Source organism: Leptodactylus fuscus, chromosome 1, assembly GCF_031893055.1.
Source record: "Leptodactylus fuscus isolate aLepFus1 chromosome 1, aLepFus1.hap2, whole genome shotgun sequence".
NCBI classification, from domain to species: Eukaryota; Metazoa; Chordata; class Amphibia; order Anura; family Leptodactylidae; genus Leptodactylus; species Leptodactylus fuscus.
The window spans coordinates 158,674,542-158,695,742 of NC_134265.1; the positions used below are offsets into that span (position 1 = coordinate 158,674,542).

General features: G+C 38.8%; 1 protein-coding gene across 4 annotated transcripts in view; it reads left to right on the top strand.

The window, feature by feature from the left end:
- Window positions 1-21,201, top strand: part of RIC1 (RIC1 partner of RAB6A GEF complex) — an 88,490-nt gene that overhangs the window by 12,117 nt on the left and 55,172 nt on the right. For 3 of the 4 annotated variants that reach the window (XM_075278767.1, XM_075278782.1, XM_075278774.1), the window contains exons 2-3: window positions 2,343-2,450; window positions 18,216-18,295. In XM_075278767.1, the coding sequence (XP_075134868.1) occupies window positions 2,343-2,450; window positions 18,216-18,295 (188 nt within the window). Of the gene's footprint in view, window positions 1-2,342; window positions 2,451-18,215; window positions 18,300-21,201 lie in introns of all 4 variants that reach the window. The other variant, XM_075278788.1, reaches the window with a different exon arrangement.

Sequence of the window (21,201 nt, forward strand, 5' to 3'; positions counted from 1 at the left end):
AACATTGTAAATGTAAGTTTCATCCACAGTAGTTAATCGGCGCCAAAACTCTGATTTATTGCGCCTAAACTGCGCCAACAGAGCTTTGTAAATGTTCATCTGAAAACGTTTTTGGTCCAGAGTGAGCAATCGCGGCACCCAGCGCGCGGTCAGCTTTCTCATCTGTAAAATTTCAACCAATATGTGGCAAACGCGTTTTTTCGATGTGTTCATAGCCTCTGCTATCTCTCTAAACTTAATTCGACGGTTCTCTAGCACCATTTGGTGAACTTGAGCAATGTTTTCGCTTGTGGTTGCTGTTTTTGGCCGTCCTGAACGTTCGCCAACCAAGCTGGTACGGCCACGTCAAAATTTGATGGTGGTACATGATGGTGTAGAGTCCCCGTACACAGCGTCAAAGTCGTCTTTAATTTGTGAAGGCATATTGCATTTCAAAAACAAATATCTAATGACTGCTCTACATTCGATTTTATCCACTTTCACAAAATTACTCGTATCGACTCACTTAAACGACTGTCAAAGAAAAACCGCTGGTGCAAAATAGCTGAAATTTTTGAGAGTACATTCCAACGCATGCGCAATCAGATTCTCCAACTTTGGTTGACGAGTGTTGCCATCTACATGTGGAGGTCGGAAACCTTTCAGACTACCCTCGTGTGTGTGTGTGTGTGTATATGTATATATATATATAATATATGTATTTTTTTTTCTCATGTTTTCAGACCCTCTAGAGACCTTGAACTTTACAGGATCTGATCACTCATACCATACTATGAGAAAATCCATTAACTTCTATTGCATGTTGCGTGTAATAGAACAGATGGAATGATAAGCCTGGCAGCCTTCAATGGGCTCCCGAATGTCTTGGCAACCAATTGCTGCTCTCCGATGATGATCTGGAGGGAGGTCAGTTGGTTAATGATGGCGTCTGTGCATTATAGATGCTGCATTCGATTTTAACCACAGCATCTAAAGTGTTAAAAGCTGCGTTTGATGTCAGCACCGATCACAGCTGTTAGTAGTGGGTTCTGGCATGTAGAAGTGTTCACATGGGTAAATTATAACATAGGCAGTGGTGTAGAAGAATACACCAGCCTTCTAATCCCTTGCAGTAACAGACTTTGTTCTTCATTTATAAGGAGGCACAATGGAGGGGGGCCAACCTTCCTGCACACTAAAAATCAATGACTGTTTGTAGCTCGCATAGATTTGCATGTTTGATCTTTAACAGAAAAATGGCTTAAATGATCGCTGTAGTGTGCTGCCTATGCCACGGCCCAGTCAATGAAAGAAAAAAGTTGCAAATTTTGCACAAATCCGAGTTATCACAATAAATCTGCTCAAATCTTTATGTAAATACCTAAATTTGTAGTAGCTAAAAAAAAGTCACAGGATTGTATGCTAAAAGACAGTATGAGCAGAATTATTGATATTTGTGTGTGGTGTAAATGCTTGTGTAATCTAGGTTTTGTTGTAAATAAAGGATTCTTAGTCATATGTCTTAAAGGGGTTGTCCCATGAAGTAAATTGGTAAGGACCTTTTGGACACTCCACATTCAACATGACTGCAATCAGTTTGAAAGTGGGTGGGATATGTGACAGACAGCACTCCGTTTGACTTCAGTGGGAGCGCCTGAGATATAAATCATTCAACAGTCCCACACACATTCAGCCTGACTGCATTTAGGTTGAATGTGGGGTGAGCAAAAGGTCCTTGTCAGATTAATTTGTGGGACAACCCCTTTGGTAGTATGGCCTAAGACTCTATCTTAATCTCCTGTAGGGTTAACCCAAGTATTAACATACATACTCGATAGTCATTCCATGTGGGGGACATATGATGCTTTCTATGTTTGTTGGTGGTGGCCCAGACAGTGGAACCTCTCACCAATCAGACCCTTATCAACTCTTTATATCTTACTAAAACCCTAATAATTCTCATAGTAACTGCAGAATATGTCCTAATTAGAGATGAGCGAACACTATTCGAAACAGACTTTGCCGGAGGCCGGCTGCTCAACCCCCTGCGTGCCGGCTGTGTCCATTCATTCCTATGGGTGCGGGCTATTCGAAACGGCAGTTTTGAATAGTGTTCGCTCATCTCTAGTCCTAATCTATCCAGAAAACTGACACATAACAGAAAACAAAACATGCAAGCCTTTTATGACTTGTAATGACCAGTGTATAAATAAAGTGTAAAAGTTCAAGATTTATGTGATGTGACTAGTAAATAAATCTTTTGCTGTGCATAATTCTCACCATGCACTGATGATTGCAGTTACAATTGTTGTAAAGAGGCTTTCTTGTTCTTTCTTGTGATATTGTTCTCGTCTGTGTTTCAGCCCAGCGTATTGATAGCCAGTTACAAGGAGTCTGCTAAGGCAGCAGCCCAGTTTGGAGCCTACAAACAGTCAGAATGGAGGCCGGACAGCAGCGTCGTCGTTGTTACAGTAAGTCAACGAATAGAATGTGTTGAAAAGTAGTTGTTCAGTATGTATGAATATCATTAAAGGGTTGTTCCCATCATAAACCTGTATGGCGTTTCCCACTTTTGGGATCTGTACCTCTTTCCAGCATGGGACCCCTTGTCTCACCTAAAACAACAACAAAAAAAACAGTTTGTTGACTTGGTTCTCTTTATCTACTTTTAGGATGCGTGTGAACATATGATGTAGTTTTATTGCCAAGTTAAGGCGATATATCGAAAACACAGACGGGGTCACACACTTTCAAGCACCACTGTAAAATGTGAAACTGAGCCTTTTGCAAGCTTTTCCACAGTCTAAAACGTGACAAATATGCAGCATCCCTGCTATATGACCCTAGCTTGTTTTGCATGAACTAGGTGACCAAACAACTTGAATTCTTCCTTTTGGAAGAAGTTAAGAGGAGATAAAACTATACTTTCTCCCTGATATTTCCACAAGACTAGACCAACACATTGAAGGCACAGTGGCTTGTATTTACTGCAGCCTAAACCTGGTGGTTGGGGCCATATGTGCATTTTTCTATTCTTTTTGAATGGGACTGCTGGAATACAACACTTGGCATTCCTATTGTATTGAATGGATCTGTGCCGCACTGTCTGACTACCACTCCGTTTAAAACTTCTCCGTTCCTCTGATTAGTGGGGGCCTCAGTGGCTGAACCTTTACTTTCAGATTTGTATCTCCTATACTATAGGTAGGAGATATATGGGAGTATTCCCTTAATAAGGGAATACTCTTTTAGCCAGTCCATTTAGCCAGTTAGTGCGCAGTGTATACAAAGACTGGTGACTCTTGTTACAAATTGTGAAGGTGAACACATTTATAGACCTATCCGTAGAGAGTCATTACGAAAAGATCTAACCAGTTAATAATGACATTTTGCCAATTTTTAACTGGTCTGTGCTCCCCTCACAAGGTTCCAACAGTGATATGAAAGTCTGTCAGCAGAAAACTATTGGGTTTTATGAAGTTTGTAATAGCAAAGCATATGCATTTATGAATACTATTGCTTATGTGTGCAAAATTACTTATTTCCTTATTTTAAGGCAGAGAAAATAACTTTACAGAAGTGTAACAGCCAGCTTTCTACTAAAAGGAAGTTTAAAATAAATAAATAAATAAATGAATAATAATAAAAAAATATATATATATATATATATATATATATATATATATATATATATATTTACAAAAATGCCCACCAAACATCCCTCTAGACCCGTGATGGCGAACCTATGGCAATTGTGCAAGGGGTGGCACTCAGAGCCTTCTCTATGGGCACCCATCTGTGGCACAGATCATACTGTGTGGAGGCCACTGTGGAGCAGTTTCTTCTGTGTGGAGGCCATTGTGGAGCACATTTGACTGTGTGGGAACCACTGTGGGACAGATTGTACTGAGTGGGGGCCCTTTATCACACAGTATCGGTTATATAGCAGACATGTGATATTATTATAGGTCATAATAACATTGCATGATCACTATAAAACAAATCTGTGCGATGTAAATAGTGAACATTAATTGTTCAAAATTATACCAAATGTGGTACAAAATTTTTCTTTAATTGAAAGCTCTGTAAAGCCCCATATACACAACTGTATTTTGCGGGTCTGTAATTGTAATTGAACTTTTGGATCTGCACAGTATTAAGGTTAAATTGATGTGTTGGCACTTTGCAATAATTTAGTAGGTTTTGGGTTGCAGTTTGGGCGTTCAGTCTCTAAAAGGTTTGCCATCACTGCTCTAGACTATCGTGTGAAAAATAAAGACTGGAAATGTTCACATAACTGAAAAGGAAGAGGAATTTGAGACTGACATCCAATTCAGATTCCTCTTCGCTTTCCACTGCTGTTTTGGCTGAAATGAATGGGCTTATCAGTGGGGAGTCTGCTTATTTATTTATTTATTTATTTATTTATTTAAGAATTCTGCTTTGATCTCTGCCTTCCTTTGAAAACAATGGGAGACGGAATCAGGGTGTGAATCTTCTGATATCAAGGTGAAATCAGTGCTAGATTCCACCATGGGAGCAGACCTCTACACTTCAATACAGTATTTATTCTTATTGTAGTGTGTAAGGCGCTGTTCACCTTGGGTTGATCTTTATATTTTAGAGTAATAGGCAATTTTTGATTTTGCGTCCTTTTGAGCTCTGTCAAATCAAAGTGTACTGGATATTCCAAATAAAGTCAAATGTAAAAGCTCACCATATCCCGAAGCAAGGTGCACGATCTATTTCTCCCGGACTTGAGGAGGAAGAGGAAACACAGAAACTATTTTGAAGGTAAGATCCGCAGCTCTTGTTCGTTGATAAAAAATAACTTTTATTGCTTCATTTAAAAATTGGTAAAGACACCATAACGTACAAGTGAAAAAAGATTAGAAAAAACATGAAAGTGAATTAAAAACCGCAATAACTACATATTAGGCTGACTGACGCGTTTCGAGACACAAAAACGGTCTCTTATTCATAGTCTTGTGAATGCCCTAAACAAGTGAGACTAGAACTTCCTTATATAACCCATATGTTACAGGTGTGGTTAATTAAACTTCCTCAGCAGAAACGCCTAATCCTGTCTCAGGAATGACGTAAATAAATTTATTCGTAAAACATGCATCTTGTGTATTGTCCTTATTATTAGTGTAAGCTGAAGACCTTGTATACACCTACATAGATAGAAATTTTCTTATTCAACAACAAAATATCCTAAACATGTCACTATAGTACATTTATAGACCAAAAATAATCATATGACGATGCAACAATATAAACAACTATAAACCATAACATAGGCTAAATGATACATTATTCACAATATATTCATGCACGTATATTGACTGTTGGTAACGGTATAAGTGATATATCCAAATAAAACACTATAGGACTGCGTACCTATATAAATCCAAAAGGCCGCTTGTATAAGGATTTCAAGAAACGCTACATGCAGCCCCTAGTTGAGGTCTATCGTCATATACATCGTTTTTACTATCCCTCATTCATAGATTTTATTTAGTCACGTGATGTAAAATGACCAATCATGATGCATTCTATATGACAGTATGTTGGAAAGCGACCTCTAGCGTCTCTTTGTAGTATTGAGTTAATCACTACCCCTCATTCAAAGATTTATTGTGGTCACGTGATATAGATTGACCAATCACAATATATTTCTTTGATCCTGACCTGGGGAAGCGACCTCTAGCGTTCACTACTAATATTAGGTTCGCCCGACAAAGCCCGTCCAAGCTTCAACCAGCCAATCAACAACCAGGAAACCACCACAACCCACTCCCACCCACCAATGCAAGCACAAACCACACCCAACCACACGCCAAGAGGTAAGTGCAGTAGAATTATAAAGTTATAAAATATTGAACGGGTTTGAACAGATCAGATCAAAGTTAATAAATTGTAATAATAGAAGTATAGGGAACATGTACCTAAAAGTAAAACAGCAAGAGATGCATATAATTCCCTACTTGAATTAGAGTTAGAGGTATATATCTAAATCTTTTTTAATAAATTAGCGACAAATCCGATCTCATATTGAGGCCCTGTGGTTGTCTGCTGCCGAACCGCAAGATCCACAGGGCCTCCTTTTTAAATAGGAGCTCCTTAATGTTACCACCTCTGGGGGATGCTTGGATCTTATCTATACCCCAAAATTTTAGGGTGGAGACTGATCCCTTGTGTACCAGAGCGAAGTGCTTTGAAGCCCCCGACATGCCTTCTGATATGCTTTTGCTGCTGTCTTTGACATGCTCTAAAATTCTATTTTTTAACGGTCTCACCATCTTTAGCAAATTTATTTTTGTCTTACTGGGAGGAGCGGTTTTTGTTTTCTGTCCATAATCCTTTTTTGAATTATCTACACTGGTATGGGCGCTACATAGACGACCTACTTATCGTGTGGGTCGGTAATGTAGCGCCCATACCAGGTTTTATTGAGTTTCTGAATAATAACGATTTTGGTTTAAAATTTACATTTGAACATCAGTCTGTGGAAATTAATTTTTTGGACATTACCCTGAGGGGAGTGGCAGAGGAGGGTAGGGTTGTTACTAAATTATATAGGAAGCCATCGGCAGGCAACAGTTTACTTAGAGCTACCAGCTGTCATCCGAGCGCCACTGTCCGGAGCATCCCCGTGGGGGAATTAATACGTGTCAAAAGAGCTTGTAATAATGATGAAGATTATATCAAACAAGCCCAAGAACTTACAGGTAGATTAAAACAAAGAGATTACCCCAGTTGGATGATTGACAGGGCAAGGACCTTAGTTGAAATAAGAGACAGGAAGTCCTTGCTCTCAGATCAATCAACCATTAATGAAAAACAAAATGTTGTTTTTTCCACAGCTTTTAGCCTTGAATTCAAGGAAATAAAAAATATTATAGAAAAAAATCTGCCCATTCTAGAAGCTGATGACATTACTGGTAAAATCCTGGCGAATGGTATACAATTTGTCCCCAAAAGAGGTTCGTCCTTAGGTGACGCCTTATCACCAAGTTTTTTACATACAAGTGCTGAATTGGGGAATCAAAAACTATCACCTAATGGATTTTTTAAATGCAAACAGCTTAAGTGTAAAACCTGCAAATACACAAATGATATCACTAGCCTGTCTAGTTTAACAACCAATTACAATGTCAGGTTTTATTCACACATGAATTGCTGCACTGATGCGGTTGTTTACTGCATCAGGTGTGAGAAATGCAGAGTTGAATACATCGGATGTACAATGAGACCGTTAAAAAATAGAATTTTAGAGCATGTCAAAGACAGCAGCAAAAGCATATCAGAAGGCATGTCGGGGGCTTCAAAGCACTTCGCTCTGGTACACAAGGGATCAGTCTCCACCCTAAAATTTTGGGGTATAGATAAGATCCAAGCATCCCCCAGAGGTGGTAACATTAAGGAGCTCCTATTTAAAAAGGAGGCCCTGTGGATCTTGCGGTTCGGCAGCAGACAACCACAGGGCCTCAATATGAGATCGGATTTGTCGCTAATTTATTAAAAAAGATTTAGATATATACCTCTAACTCTAATTCAAGTAGGGAATTATATGCATCTCTTGCTGTTTTACTTTTAGGTACATGTTCCCTATACTTCTATTATTACAATTTATTAACTTTGATCTGATCTGTTCAAACCCGTTCAATATTTTATAACTTTATAATTCTACTGCACTTACCTCTTGGCGTGTGGTTGGGTGTGGTTTGTGCTTGCATTGGTGGGTGGGAGTGGGTTGTGGTGGTTTCCTGGTTGTTGATTGGCTGGTTGAAGCTTGGACGGGCTTTGTCGGGCGAACCTAATATTAGTAGTGAACGCTAGAGGTCGCTTCCCCAGGTCAGGATCAAAGAAATATATTGTGATTGGTCAATCTATATCACGTGACCACAATAAATCTTTGAATGAGGGGTAGTGATTAACTCAATACTACAAAGAGACGCTAGAGGTCGCTTTCCAACATACTGTCATATAGAATGCATCATGATTGGTCATTTTACATCACGTGACTAAATAAAATCTATGAATGAGGGATAGTAAAAACGATGTATATGACGATAGACCTCAACTAGGGGCTGCATGTAGCGTTTCTTGAAATCCTTATACAAGCGGCCTTTTGGATTTATATAGGTACGCAGTCCTATAGTGTTTTATTTGGATATATCACTTATACCGTTACCAACAGTCAATATACGTGCATGAATATATTGTGAATAATGTATCATTTAGCCTATGTTATGGTTTATAGTTGTTTATATTGTTGCATCGTCATATGATTATTTTTGGTCTATAAATGTACTATAGTGACATGTTTAGGATATTTTGTTGTTGAATAAGAAAATTTCTATCTATGTAGGTGTATACAAGGTCTTCAGCTTACACTAATAATAAGGACAATACACAAGATGCATGTTTTACGAATAAATTTATTTACGTCATTCCTGAGACAGGATTAGGCGTTTCTGCTGAGGAAGTTTAATTAACCACACCTGTAACATATGGGTTATATAAGGAAGTTCTAGTCTCACTTGTTTAGGGCATTCACAAGACTATGAATAAGAGACCGTTTTTGTGTCTCGAAACGCGTCAGTCAGCCTAATATGTAGTTATTGCGGTTTTTAATTCACTTTCATGTTTTTTCTAATTTTTTTTCACTTGTACGTTATGGTGTCTTTACCAATTTTTAAATGAAGCAATAAAAGTTATTTTTTATCAACGAACAAGAGCTGCGGATCTTACCTTCAAAATAGTTTCTGTGTACTGGATATTGGTAAACTTTTTTTTTTTTTTTTTTTTTAACCCTTTATTACTATAAAAAAATTCCAGTACAGTGGTATACATCAACACCATCTGTTGAAGGTATACATCGGGTAATACTTGAAACCTATGAAATGTGGGAAGCTTTAGAATTGTGTGAACGGAGCTCTGCTCTAATGTATTCTGCGCGTGTGTATGTATTTGAATATATTTTTAATATATTCTTGTGTAGCACTGAATATGATGGCACTACAGGAAGAACTAGTGATTAATAGTATGCTTCTGCAACTGGAAACTGTGGTGGATGGTCTTTGTAGCTTCAGATTGGAACTAAAAAGTTGCAAAAAAATTTGCAGAAAGTATGTTCTGCAGCTTTCCCACTTTATAGATACAGCAGATGTGAGGTGAAAGGTTTGAGTAATAGCTGGTGATATACTGCACTGTTTACTGAACATCTAAAGGGCCATGGAGTTCACCATTATGTCCTATTTGAATCACTAAAAGCTTAAGTAAATGTATGTAGCCTGAACATACATTGTTGATCTGGGGATCTTTTATGGTGCCAGTGTAGGTCATTGTCGCTCGCAGTTATGAGCTTTGGGTTCTGTTACTTTGTGTATGTGATAGTTTGCTTATCCTGTATTTGACCAAGCATTAGTGATTTTTATATCTGGTTTCTTCATTCCTTTGTTTAGGTGGTTGTGCCTTTTTTATATTTAGCTCCTACTTAAGTTAGATACATCCCTGGAAAAGCGAATATTACAGACTCATGAAACTGAGCCCCTAATAATACACCAGCAAGGAATATCCTAACTATCGTAATTTAGAGTCCTAAAGACCTTTTTTTACAGTGCAACAGCTGCTTAACTTGAGGAGCTAAGAAATGGAGGGTTTCAGATTTCTTTCCATCAACTGGTTTCCTGTTATTCAAGGAAGGAGCCAGGAAAATAAAGGAACCTTAAACAAGCTAACAGACTGCTTTAGTGTACTGGGTCATAACTACATGAGGCTCCTTTCCGCTTCAGCCCGACAGATCCTTTACGTCCCCCTTTAACCACTTTGAAACCCACTATGTCTGGAAAGGCAATGGAAGGTCATGGAGGACAGTGTAACTTGCATGCAGCCAGATATGTGGGCTGCAGATCAAACAAGAATGGCTTAACAAGAAATCTTACCAGCCAAGTAAAGGTGAACCGGACATAATCTGGTGGAAAAAAAACCCCAAACTGTTGGCAACTGAGAACTCATCTGTAGACAAAATAGGCAATTTTTAATTGTGTGGACCGCTGCTATTTATCAGCTTTCTATTATTTATTTATTTATTTATTTATTTATTTATTTTTCTATTGCTGTAGTGCGTTTGTACGCACACGCGCACGCGCACACACACACACTGTATATATGTTTTAGTTAGAAAATATGATGGACGGGACCTGTTTTTTTTTATATACGGTATATAAATATATATATATGTTTTAAAGTGATTGAGGAATGATAAAAATGGAAAGCCTTAAGCCTTTTACCCTTTAAAGACTACAGATGGTATTACCTTGTTTAATTGTTCTTAACTGTACAAGCGAATCATTTTCAATATATACATGTTTACCCATAAAATAAAACATTGGATAAAAACCCAAATCAAAATGGCTTGTTGTTTCCAATGTTTTAACTGCATCCAGCCTCACCATCTGAATTGAACAATCAATATTACAGCATTGATGGACATGTACTCTTTAATTAAACTGTGAATTCATGCTTGAGGAGGCTTCACTAACTATTTTTATGCATTTATATTGTTTCTGTATCAGAAATGACTTGTCTGTTGTATCATTTTTCCTTTATCGTTGTAGTTGCCTACATTAAACCTGTATTGTATCTTGTCTGGCCTTGGCAGAAATGTAAACTAGTTTCTCGCTATAGGATTTTACTATGCATTGACTCAAACCAGCTTTATTTTCATATCTTGTACCTATTGTTCTGTTACATACTAAGAGGACTTTCATATGTCGGGACATGTTTTTTTTGTTTGTAATTTTTTTTTTTTTTTGTACAATGAAAATGCTTTGGATTCTTCAAATACGTAGTGCCAGAACAATATGTACACTAGCTTTCCCATTATGCTTGGTCAAAGTCAAAATAATCCAAAGTCTTACACCAAAGGCCACTAAAACTCTATAAAGTGCATGCTCATGGGGAGTGGGGAAAAGGGCTGTTGACTAAATGAACATGCAGCTGACGGTTATTGAAGGTCTAACAACCACTATACAACCCATTTCCTCACAAACGTTACATCAAATAAAACAATTGGTACACTCTACCAGTGTATAAATATATAGGTAAATAATGGACTAGGGTTCACACAACTGTTGTTGATATCCGTTGCTGTCTTCCATAATAGAATGACAGCAACAGACATTAAACTGTTGCAGAGAACACAGACTGATACTGCATGCACTCCCATTGACACTAATGTATACAACATGACGATTGCCATGTTTGTTTACTTTTGTTGTTGGAAGGAAAAGGCTTGCATGTTACTTTATCTTCAGTTACAAAAGTAAACAAACATGACAGAAGACTACTGCTGTTTTGTTTACATTAGTGTCAATGGCAACAGACTCAGAATCAGTCTGTCCGTTTTCTGCAAGTTTGTTGCCATCTTCTATGACAGAAGACTGCAACAGACATTGTATGTTCACACGGCAGAAAATGGATTCTGCGTGTGAACGTACCGCGCTCTAGCCGCGGCAGAATTCCAATGCAGTGCACCGGCATCCTGTCGTGGCATTCCGCTCAGGATTAGGCCCAAATGAATTGGCCTAATCAGGAGGGGGTCTCTCGCTGTGGCTGAGTCAGCCACGGAAACCGTGGGAAGAAGGGGCATGTCGCTTCTTTTTTTTTTTTTTTTTTTTTTTTTTCCTGCTATTATCTAGTGGAAAAAAGAAAGGAGCTGCTCCCATTGAAGTCAATGGGAGCAGTTTTTAGCAGCGGATTTTGAGGTGGATTCTGTGTGAACTAGCCCTTAAAGAATATCTGCCATGTCCAAAACGCAGAAGTGTCTTCCACCCTCCTTCTTGCTTATAAACGTTTAATACTGTTTTACCATTAACCCCTTCCCGACATGCGCCGTAATAGTACGGCGCATGTCGGGTCTGTAACTATAGCGACCGCCCGGGAGCCGGGCGGCCGCCATAGCCGCCGGGTATCTACTGCTTTAAGCAGTAGACAATCGGCTCTAATGCCGATCGGAGGCATTAACCCCTCCGGCGCCGCGGTCAAAGGCGCCGGAGGCGCCATTTTCCCGGCGGCGCATGGGCGCCGCCATTTTGGCCGGGATCGCTGGCTCATGGAGCATGCTCCAGGGCTGACGTCCCGTTGCCATGACAGCCGGGAGCCTTGTACAGGCTCCCAGGCTTGTCTGCAAATCCTCTCTTTTGCAGGCTGCTCTATGCAGCCTGCAAAAGAAAGGATGCTTTTTTGCAATGCATTAGCATTGCATTAGTGATCAGACCCCCTGGGGTTCAACACCCCTAGGGGGTCTAATAAATGCAAAAAAAGTTTAAAAAAAAATATAAAAAAATATAAAAAGAATTAAAAGTTCAAATCACCCCCCTTTCCCTAGAACACACATAAAAGTAGTTAAAAACTGTGAAACATATACATGTTAGGTATCCCCGCGTCCGAAATCGCCCGCTCTACAAATCTATAAAATATTTTTCCTGTTCGGTAAACGCCGTAGCGGGAAAAATAGTCGAAAGTGCCAAACCGACATTTTTTCACGGTTTTGATTCTGATAAAAATTTGAATAAAAAGTGATCAAAGCAATAACATTTCCCTAAAATGGTAGAACTAAAAAGTACACCCGACCCCGCAATAAAAGACGCCCTATGCATCCCCGTACACTTACGTATAAAAAAGTTACGGCCGTCGGAATATGGCGACTTTTAGAAAAAAAAATTAACACAGTTTTGGAATTTTTTTAAGGGATCAAAATGTAAATAAAACCATATAAATTTGGTATCCTTGGAACCGTACCGAAACACAGAATATAGGGGACGTCATTTTGGCTGCACAGTGAACGCCGTAAAACCAAAGCCCGTAAGAAAGTCGCAGAAATGCATTTTTTCTTCAAATCCACCCCATTCAGAATTTTTTTCCTGCTTCCCAGTACATTATATAGAATAATTAATGGTGGCATCATGAAGAAAAATTTGTCCCGCAAAAATTAAGACCTCATATGGCTCTGGGAGCGGAGAAATAAAAAAGTTATGGGGTTTAGAAGGAGGGGAGTCAAAAACGAAAATCAAAAAATGCCATCGGCGGGAAGGGGTTAAGAGGTCCTTCCACATCCTCATCGATATGCGATATTATATACCAGTAGAAGGCTGAATTCGGCACACGATCTGCTTTCCAGCAGTATATAATACTGCAGATTGATGAAGATGTGAAAGTTTATCTTTAAAGGCTTCTCCACAGCACTTGGTTCTTGACCATATTTGTTCAGATGACTTTGTCACAAACTTTTCAGACTTTATATAAATCACAAGTATTAATAGGTATATTCACCATTGGTGAAAGTTGTGAGGATCTTTTCAGAGAATATGCAATCAAACTTGTTATTACTTTAAGGGAAAAAAAAAGCTCTGTTCCCACTTGTCATTTTTTTAGTTTAAAATGCATCCAAATCTGCTGCCTGATAGATAAAACACTTAAAAATGGTAGAAACCATGACAGAGCCCTGCCTAGAAACCATTACAAAAGCCCTGCACTCTCCATTTTGAGTCAGTGGATTCCGCTGGTTTGATGGGTATGCATAGAGCACACGTATACTGGATCTTTGTGAAAGTACATGCAAATATATCCTGATAGAACCAGCTTAATTATTATGGGGCAACAATGGTGGAACCTTGCCGGTCTGATAAATGACCACAGATCCTTAGTGGTAACAGACTTCTGAAACTTCATGCAACGTTTTAAAAATGACAATCCTTTTTAGATCAAAGGCACAATGTTGCTTCTTTTTAGAGTCTTCATAACTTTTTTTTTTTTTTTTTTATCTGTATGAATAGAAAGTTTTTGCCCTGTTCTGTAAGGCGTTTTGAAAACTCTTGAAGAGTCCCTTAGGACATAAAGCATGAAGTATGTATGAATGGAATGTTGTAAGAATAGACTGTGACCGCCTGACAAAATCTAACAGTCTGGGAGGTTTTGCAGGTTTAACTCTTTGCTGCGTATTATTATATATATTTATTTATTTATTTATTTAATTTTTTTTGGAAACACACATTTACCAAAGGGAATGTGGCAGCATGTAAAAAAGCCTGGTCCAGTGGGGTATTATACAAAATATCACAAAAATATTGGGAGAGATTTATGAAGACTTGTCTTCATATCTTGTTTGACAGCGGAGGTTGATCCTCATTTATGACCATGCACACACATCCCCCAGCAGGGCTCTATGCTGCCACTGAAATCTCAAAGCTGTAGCACAGACTTCAGACATCATTCACAGTAGTAAACTGGTATAAATGATCATAAATCTTGAACAGTGGCCCTCCCCCACTCAATTCCCTATTTTAAATGAAAGTGGCAAGGGTGACAGAGTAAAAGTCACACAATTGAGAAACTTGAGAATTTTTCATCCACTGAAACCAAAAACTGGAGTAAAATAAAAAAATAATTTTTCCTCTACTGTGTAGTAACTGTTAATAAAAATACTAATGTGTCTGTATATACAGCAGATGTTTTGTTTGTTTTTTTAAGAAGGGAGGGGTACAGCAGGCAGAGTAATGGCCCAATAATAATATCTGGCTTATCTGCTGCCCTACAAATGAGCTTATGTTGAGAACAAGTCTGGGTTAACCAGGGCTATGGAGATGTAAGCCAGACTTCTTACTTTTGACTTTTTACACCCCTCCCCCCCTCCATCTTCAAGATTTTAATAGATGATAGATTTTTATTTTTCATACATTACCTTTATCAAAGAAATTTAAATCTAGAGGGTTCTGTCTACTGTACATTACACACCATAATCCTGGGAGTAAGACCGTTGTAGTATTCCCTCAGATAGACCTCTTCATGACATTGTTCACAGACCTTCATTGCTGTCTTGCTGTGCACCATGAGAGCAGTGTTTTTAGGTCAATAGAACACCTGCAGCTGGACATCTGGCTCATTGCCCATTGTCATACAAATGTCTTCTGATAGTTTGTATATCCACCCCTTGGGTTGTGCCTTCCAATTTCACTTCTAGTATGGGATGGATCACTATGCCCCAATTCTTTCAATCAGGATATCTGTCTGTGCAGAGTTTCACCCCATATCACATCATGCTGTCATTCCAGTTAGTCATCGTTCATCCAATCACTGGGGCGCGCAACTTTGAACAGTCCTGACCTCTCTTCCTAGGCACATATCAATTTTCCAGAGTGATTATGCTTGAACTCCGAGTTCTTGGTTTAAGTCCCTCAGATCGTGACAAGTGGCGATAAGTGGGATGTTGACGAGCAGAAGGCATCATAAAATCATTCTGCACCACTTCATCTGATTTTGAGGTTTTATGTGGCTAAAATTTTTTTCTTTATATCTTCAATTCATATTTTGCTCCAAAATGCTACAGACTGTAGCTAGGTGCTTGAAGATTTTATCTTTTATAGAACTTAGCGACATCTGCTACTTACAGCTTGTCCTTCTTGGTGTTGCAATTTCAATGTTGAATGTAATTATATATTATAAATATATGTATAGTATCTTAACTTTCCTTAATTCCTGTGAAAGTAAATGTGCGTTGAGCTATGCATCTAATAAATTATTAAATTAGAATATTTAATGATACTTTGAAAGCAGGGTTGCAGCCTATATTTTTCTTCCAACTCCACCCAGTTTCCAGTTCCACAGACTAAGATATCTCATATCCTATCCTACTAATATTATAAGTGTGAAAGTTTGTGTGTTTGGATGTTTGTGAGTTTGGATGTTTGTTCCTCAATCACGCTAAAACGCCTGGACGGATTTGTGTGCAATTTTCCACAAACGTAGTTTTCCCTTAGGATTGAGTCACAGGCTACTTTTGGTGCCACTAAACAACATGGCTTCCTAGCAGGAGACTCACAAAAGCAGGACTCCTAGCCCCAGCTATAGAGGCATTTCCTGCCTCAACCTGCCTGCACACTCCTTACTGTCACCTCAGGAGTAGCCCTCACTCTACTCACTCACATAACACATCACATTGTCTGTATCACTACATACACAACACATCACATTGTCTGTATCACTACATACACACTCACACACACTGCCTGGCATTTCCTGCCTCAACCTGCCTGCACACTCCTTACTGTCACCTCAGGAGTAGCCCTCACTCTACTCACTCACATAACACATCACATTGTCTGTATCACTACATACACAACACATCACATTGTCTGTATCACTACATACACACTCACACACACTGCCTGGCATTTCCTGCCTCAACCTGCCTGCACACTCCTTACTGTCACCTCAGGAGTAGCCCTCACTCTACTCACTCACATAACACATCACATTGTCTGTATCACTACATACACAACACATCACATTGTCTGTATCACTACATACACACTCACACACACTGCCTGGCATTTCCTGCCTCAACCTGTCTGCACACTCCTTACTGTCACCTCAGGAATAGCCCTCACTCTACTCACTCACATTTTACATATAGCTTTCCACTATATAACACATCACATTGTCTGTATCACGACACACACAATACAACACATCACATTGTCTGACACAATACAACACATCACATTGTCTGTATCACGAGATACACAATGTCTGTATCACGACATACACAATACAACACATCACATCACATTTGCTAGCCCACCAAACTTTTTAAAGCACTTTTACAGTTTCACACGTCTGTGTCCGCCCAATTCTCAAATCACCGCAGACGAAGTCGCGGGTAAAAGCTAGTGTTAAATAAGGTGTACACATTTACCAGGAAGGTACCTTTTTAGTAGCTACTGAACACTAGTTCCGCCAAGAGCCATGACATCTTGCTCCCCCATACATATGTCCACTTGGTTCAGTAGAGTGCACATGTTCTTGAGAGGGGGGGGGCTCTTTCGGTGCCATTTGTCAGAAGAGAATAGGGAGGCAACGAAATAAATCAAATTCATCAGTCATTTTGTCCTTCCTAAATCAGCAGGTCCAGATCTGTTTTTCTTCTGACATGTATTGGGATGGACATGTTTTATGCAATCCACAGTTTGGTAGATGTTTTACTTTTGCTAAGAGTTTATACACAATTTGTATACAATATATTCATGTGCCAAAACAAGGCTGTGCCTCGAAGTTTTCTTCTGGCCCATGGGATGATAGTCCCTGGCAGATAGTGAATGTCATTCTGAATCTTTACTGACTCTGCGCCTTGCAATCTATTTTTCCATATATCATTATCAAGAGTAAAATCTCTTTCATAAAGCAAACATGGCTTTGTTACCCACAATATCTGTTTTCACATCCCAAACTTAAATGGCATATGGGTCTGGTTCTTATGAGGGAGAGACTGTTTTGAGAGACTGTCTTTAGAGGGCTATCACATGAATGCCACAACCAGTTATCTTGGGTTGTCGATCAGCTGACCACAGTGTGCCTGCTTTTTCTAGTCCCTGGTGATCAGATGCTACCTCTATAGAAATCTGTAAAATCAGTGGCTGTATCTTTTATTTATATTTTATTTATTTAGCTTGTATAGCGCCATCATATTCCTCAGCGCTTTACAGACACACTCCCATATAGGGCTCACAATCTACATTCCCTATCAGTATGTTTTTGGAGTGTGGGAGGAAACGAGGTACCACGCAAACATGGGAAGAACATATAAACCTCTTGCAGATGTTTTCCTTGGCGGGATTCAAACCCAGTACCCCAGCACTGCAAGACTGCATTGCTGCCCACTGTAGACTTGTGCTGACCACTGATTTTTACAGTAAGCTTTGCTAGAGTCTATTTTGGCAAAATTTTGTGCCAAATTTATCAAGCGTTACAATATCTTTGATTTAAATTTGGCACATCTTTTCAGACGTTCTCTCCTGAGATGTTACTCTACTGTCTAAGTTGATTGTGGCAGTTTTGTGAGCTATTAAAAGTGTGTTCATGAGGCCTAAAAATGTTGATATAATTTTTTTTTATTCAAATAAGCAAGTCATTTTTACTCTTTTAGCCCTGAGGCCTTTAGAGCAGGGTAAGAACTACAATATGACTTATGGTAGTAACACCACACTGAATAATGTAAGGCTAATATAGGCTCATAATGTTTAGGCTGATTTCTGTGGGCATCTTACTTTTCTTTTTGCACTAGTATTTATCATTACTTTATTAGTGATTTTATATGCTTTGCCATTTTTGGAACTGTTTTAGAAAGTGTTTTAAATATAATTTTTCTTTTTTTTTTTTTTCTTTTCCAGACTGCCAATGGATACATTCTCTTCTTCGACATTGTTCCTGTTGCAGAGGACAAGTATTTATATGAACCCGTATATCCAAAGTGAGTTGTGTGTTTTTGCTATAAAAAGTGTCTGGAAAAACATGCATGTGTAAATATGAAACTTCATTTCATATAGCATTGAGTTATTTTATCTTTTTAGAAAGATGTTTTTTTTCAGGTCCAAAATAGTGGTGGTAGTGTTGATCAATGTAAATATCATGTTCATGCTAATGTGTACCTTTTGGGGTTCCCATGCCACAGATTCAGACTCTTATAGTAATGGTAGCAGTTTAAAGGGGTGAATTTTCTTTAACAGACTCAGCAATATGTGACAATAGCCTTGGTGGCACCTGAGATCTAATAATTAAAGGGAAACTGTCAGCATGAAAATGCAGTCTTATCTGTCAACATGATGTTGGATGGGAGGAGGAGAGCAGGCTGATGTATAGTTATGTGGCCAGAGATTCAGTGGAACTTATGTCACATTAAATTCCATAGTCTTTCTATGCTTAGGAGCCTAGTGGGCAGTGATTGACAGTTGTCACTGCAGTAACACTTACAGTTACGGGTACCGATCCTTTAGTAAGAAAAAAAAAAAAAAATATAAATATATATATATATATATATATATATATATATATATATATATATATATATATATATATATATATATATATATATATATATCCCCAGAATCTGTATAACAAAAGGTCTTCACAATCAGATGATTCACCTTCAAAATTAAGGCCCATACTAGGGTTCACCTAAAACCTACATGAATCATTCCAAAATTATACCCAGGTAGGCAAAACCAAGGCGTGGCGGCAACAATATAATATAAAATCAGTGCCTGCCTTTGTAGGCGCAATACTGGGTTTTTCCTACCTGGGCATAATTTTGGGGTGATTTATGAAGGTTTTAGATCATTCCTAGTATGGGGCTTAATTTTGGTTGTGAACCATTCTTCAGGTTTACAATTTTATCTGCATTATCATTAAAAGCTTATATTTTAGATTTATTTTGCATCACCTTTTGGATTTGTATATAAGAAAAAAATATAACAAGGGAAGTCTGAATTATTTAATGGTCTTCAATAGGTGTTTTGGATAGCACCAAGGATTCTTCACTTTTTCTTATCAATGGAAATATTTTTGTGCTCCTCTGGTTCCCTATTGTGCTGCATCACCATTTACAAATCATGAACTTTGTTACTGAAGCTACTGAATATTGGTAAATTGAAATACAAGCAGAAACTCCTTCACCAACTGCTATACTTCTGTTAGGCCGATTACTGACACTGGTGTAGCTTAATCCACTTTTAGCCATTTTGTGTTACGCACATAGGTGTGCACTTTCCCTCACAGAGAATCAGTTTTCACATTTTCCACTTTCATGCTGTTCCGACTACTGCAAATAAAAGGGAGAGGATTATGTTTGTGTAGAGCAGGATGTAGAAGAAAATACCAGAGAATAATTGAGATGCTGTATATTTTGGAGCTCAAGTTATGCTAACTGTACAATACGTACTCTTTATATTATTGTAGTTAGTAGACTTGACAGTTGTATCGGAGACCTGCTAGTAACAGCCTGCATCCAACTTGTATTCTTCTCCAAGAAATAATATAAATCACACTAAGCTGATATGGGGCTATGCGTCTTGAAGTCCAAGACACTTGCTTGGGGAGGCTTCAGTGTGTATACATACCCTTCCACTTCCTGACCAGCACTTCTTGCTCTTATATTTATTTATTTTTTTTATACCATGGGTTGCTGTGTAAACAGGTGGTCTTTCTCTGCTATAGATACTATGTGCCCTCCGATTCATTTGAATCTTGCTCCCTGGTCTTATGCCCTAGCTTAACTGTGAAAGTGCTTTTCTGTTCCTCCTCTGGCTCTCTCATAATTTGCTCCCAATAACTTCCATCTCTCACATACTTCCTATAACCTAACTTCCTCCCACCCACCCCCGCCCTTCCTTTTACAGACAAGTAACCAAACTCCCATTACCTTCCCCAGTATTCTCATTTGCAGTTGGTGTAGTTTACAAGGACTTGTATTCAAATTTTGGTGACATCATTCTCATGGTGTAAGGTCCTGGTGGGTATATCGTTTTATGATCTTTGTAGTGTTGCGCAGAAACCCGAAGTAGACATTGATGCAGGTACTAGACATGGGTAACGCTATCAGCAATAGTAGATTTTGAATCTACTTCAATGTCTATTTTGCATAGCTAACAAAAATTGTTTGAGATAGGAAACAAGTTGCATATTGGTGGAGGTTTTACTGTTGAAACCCCAAACTGATCACAAGAACGGGGATGTTTTTCTTTCCTGTCTAAATAGTGTGATGGTCAGAGAAGTGTGCCCCTCAGAGGAAGATGCAGGGTTTTTAGACCACTTATGATGGCTCCCAAAACTCGAGGTGACTTATCTATGCCTAATCTGGTTTTGTAGTATTAGGCTACTCTGCTTTGGCGGGTGGTGTTCTGGTCTTCTATCTAGGCCTACTCCAAATGGATTAACAGAGAGAAATTGTCTTGCTCCCCATCATCCGAACTCCCTGTTCTGGTCCGGTACCTATAGTACCCGAGTACTGTTCTGCAGGGCTCAAAGGCCCTTACTTTCCCCTCTCTACCAAACATTCCTCTATGACTGCCTTTTGGTTTCATCCTAACAACCTCCCTGGTACTCACTACCTCAGTTACGGGAGAGCTGGCCTATTTAAACAGGATCTTTCATGTCCTCATGAAAGTGCAGTTTCATATACTGCTAGAAAGCTGAACTTTTCTGGTATTTCCCCCCTCAGGAGTACCCTAACATAGTCTTTTACTGTCAAGAAGGGATGTTCCTTACTGCCCTGCGAAGACGCTGAGCTATGAGTAATGCCCTTCAAACAGTGGGGAGATATCTGTGCCGAAATTAACAGCACTGATATCTCCAGCACCGGGGCACATACCAGGAAAGTCA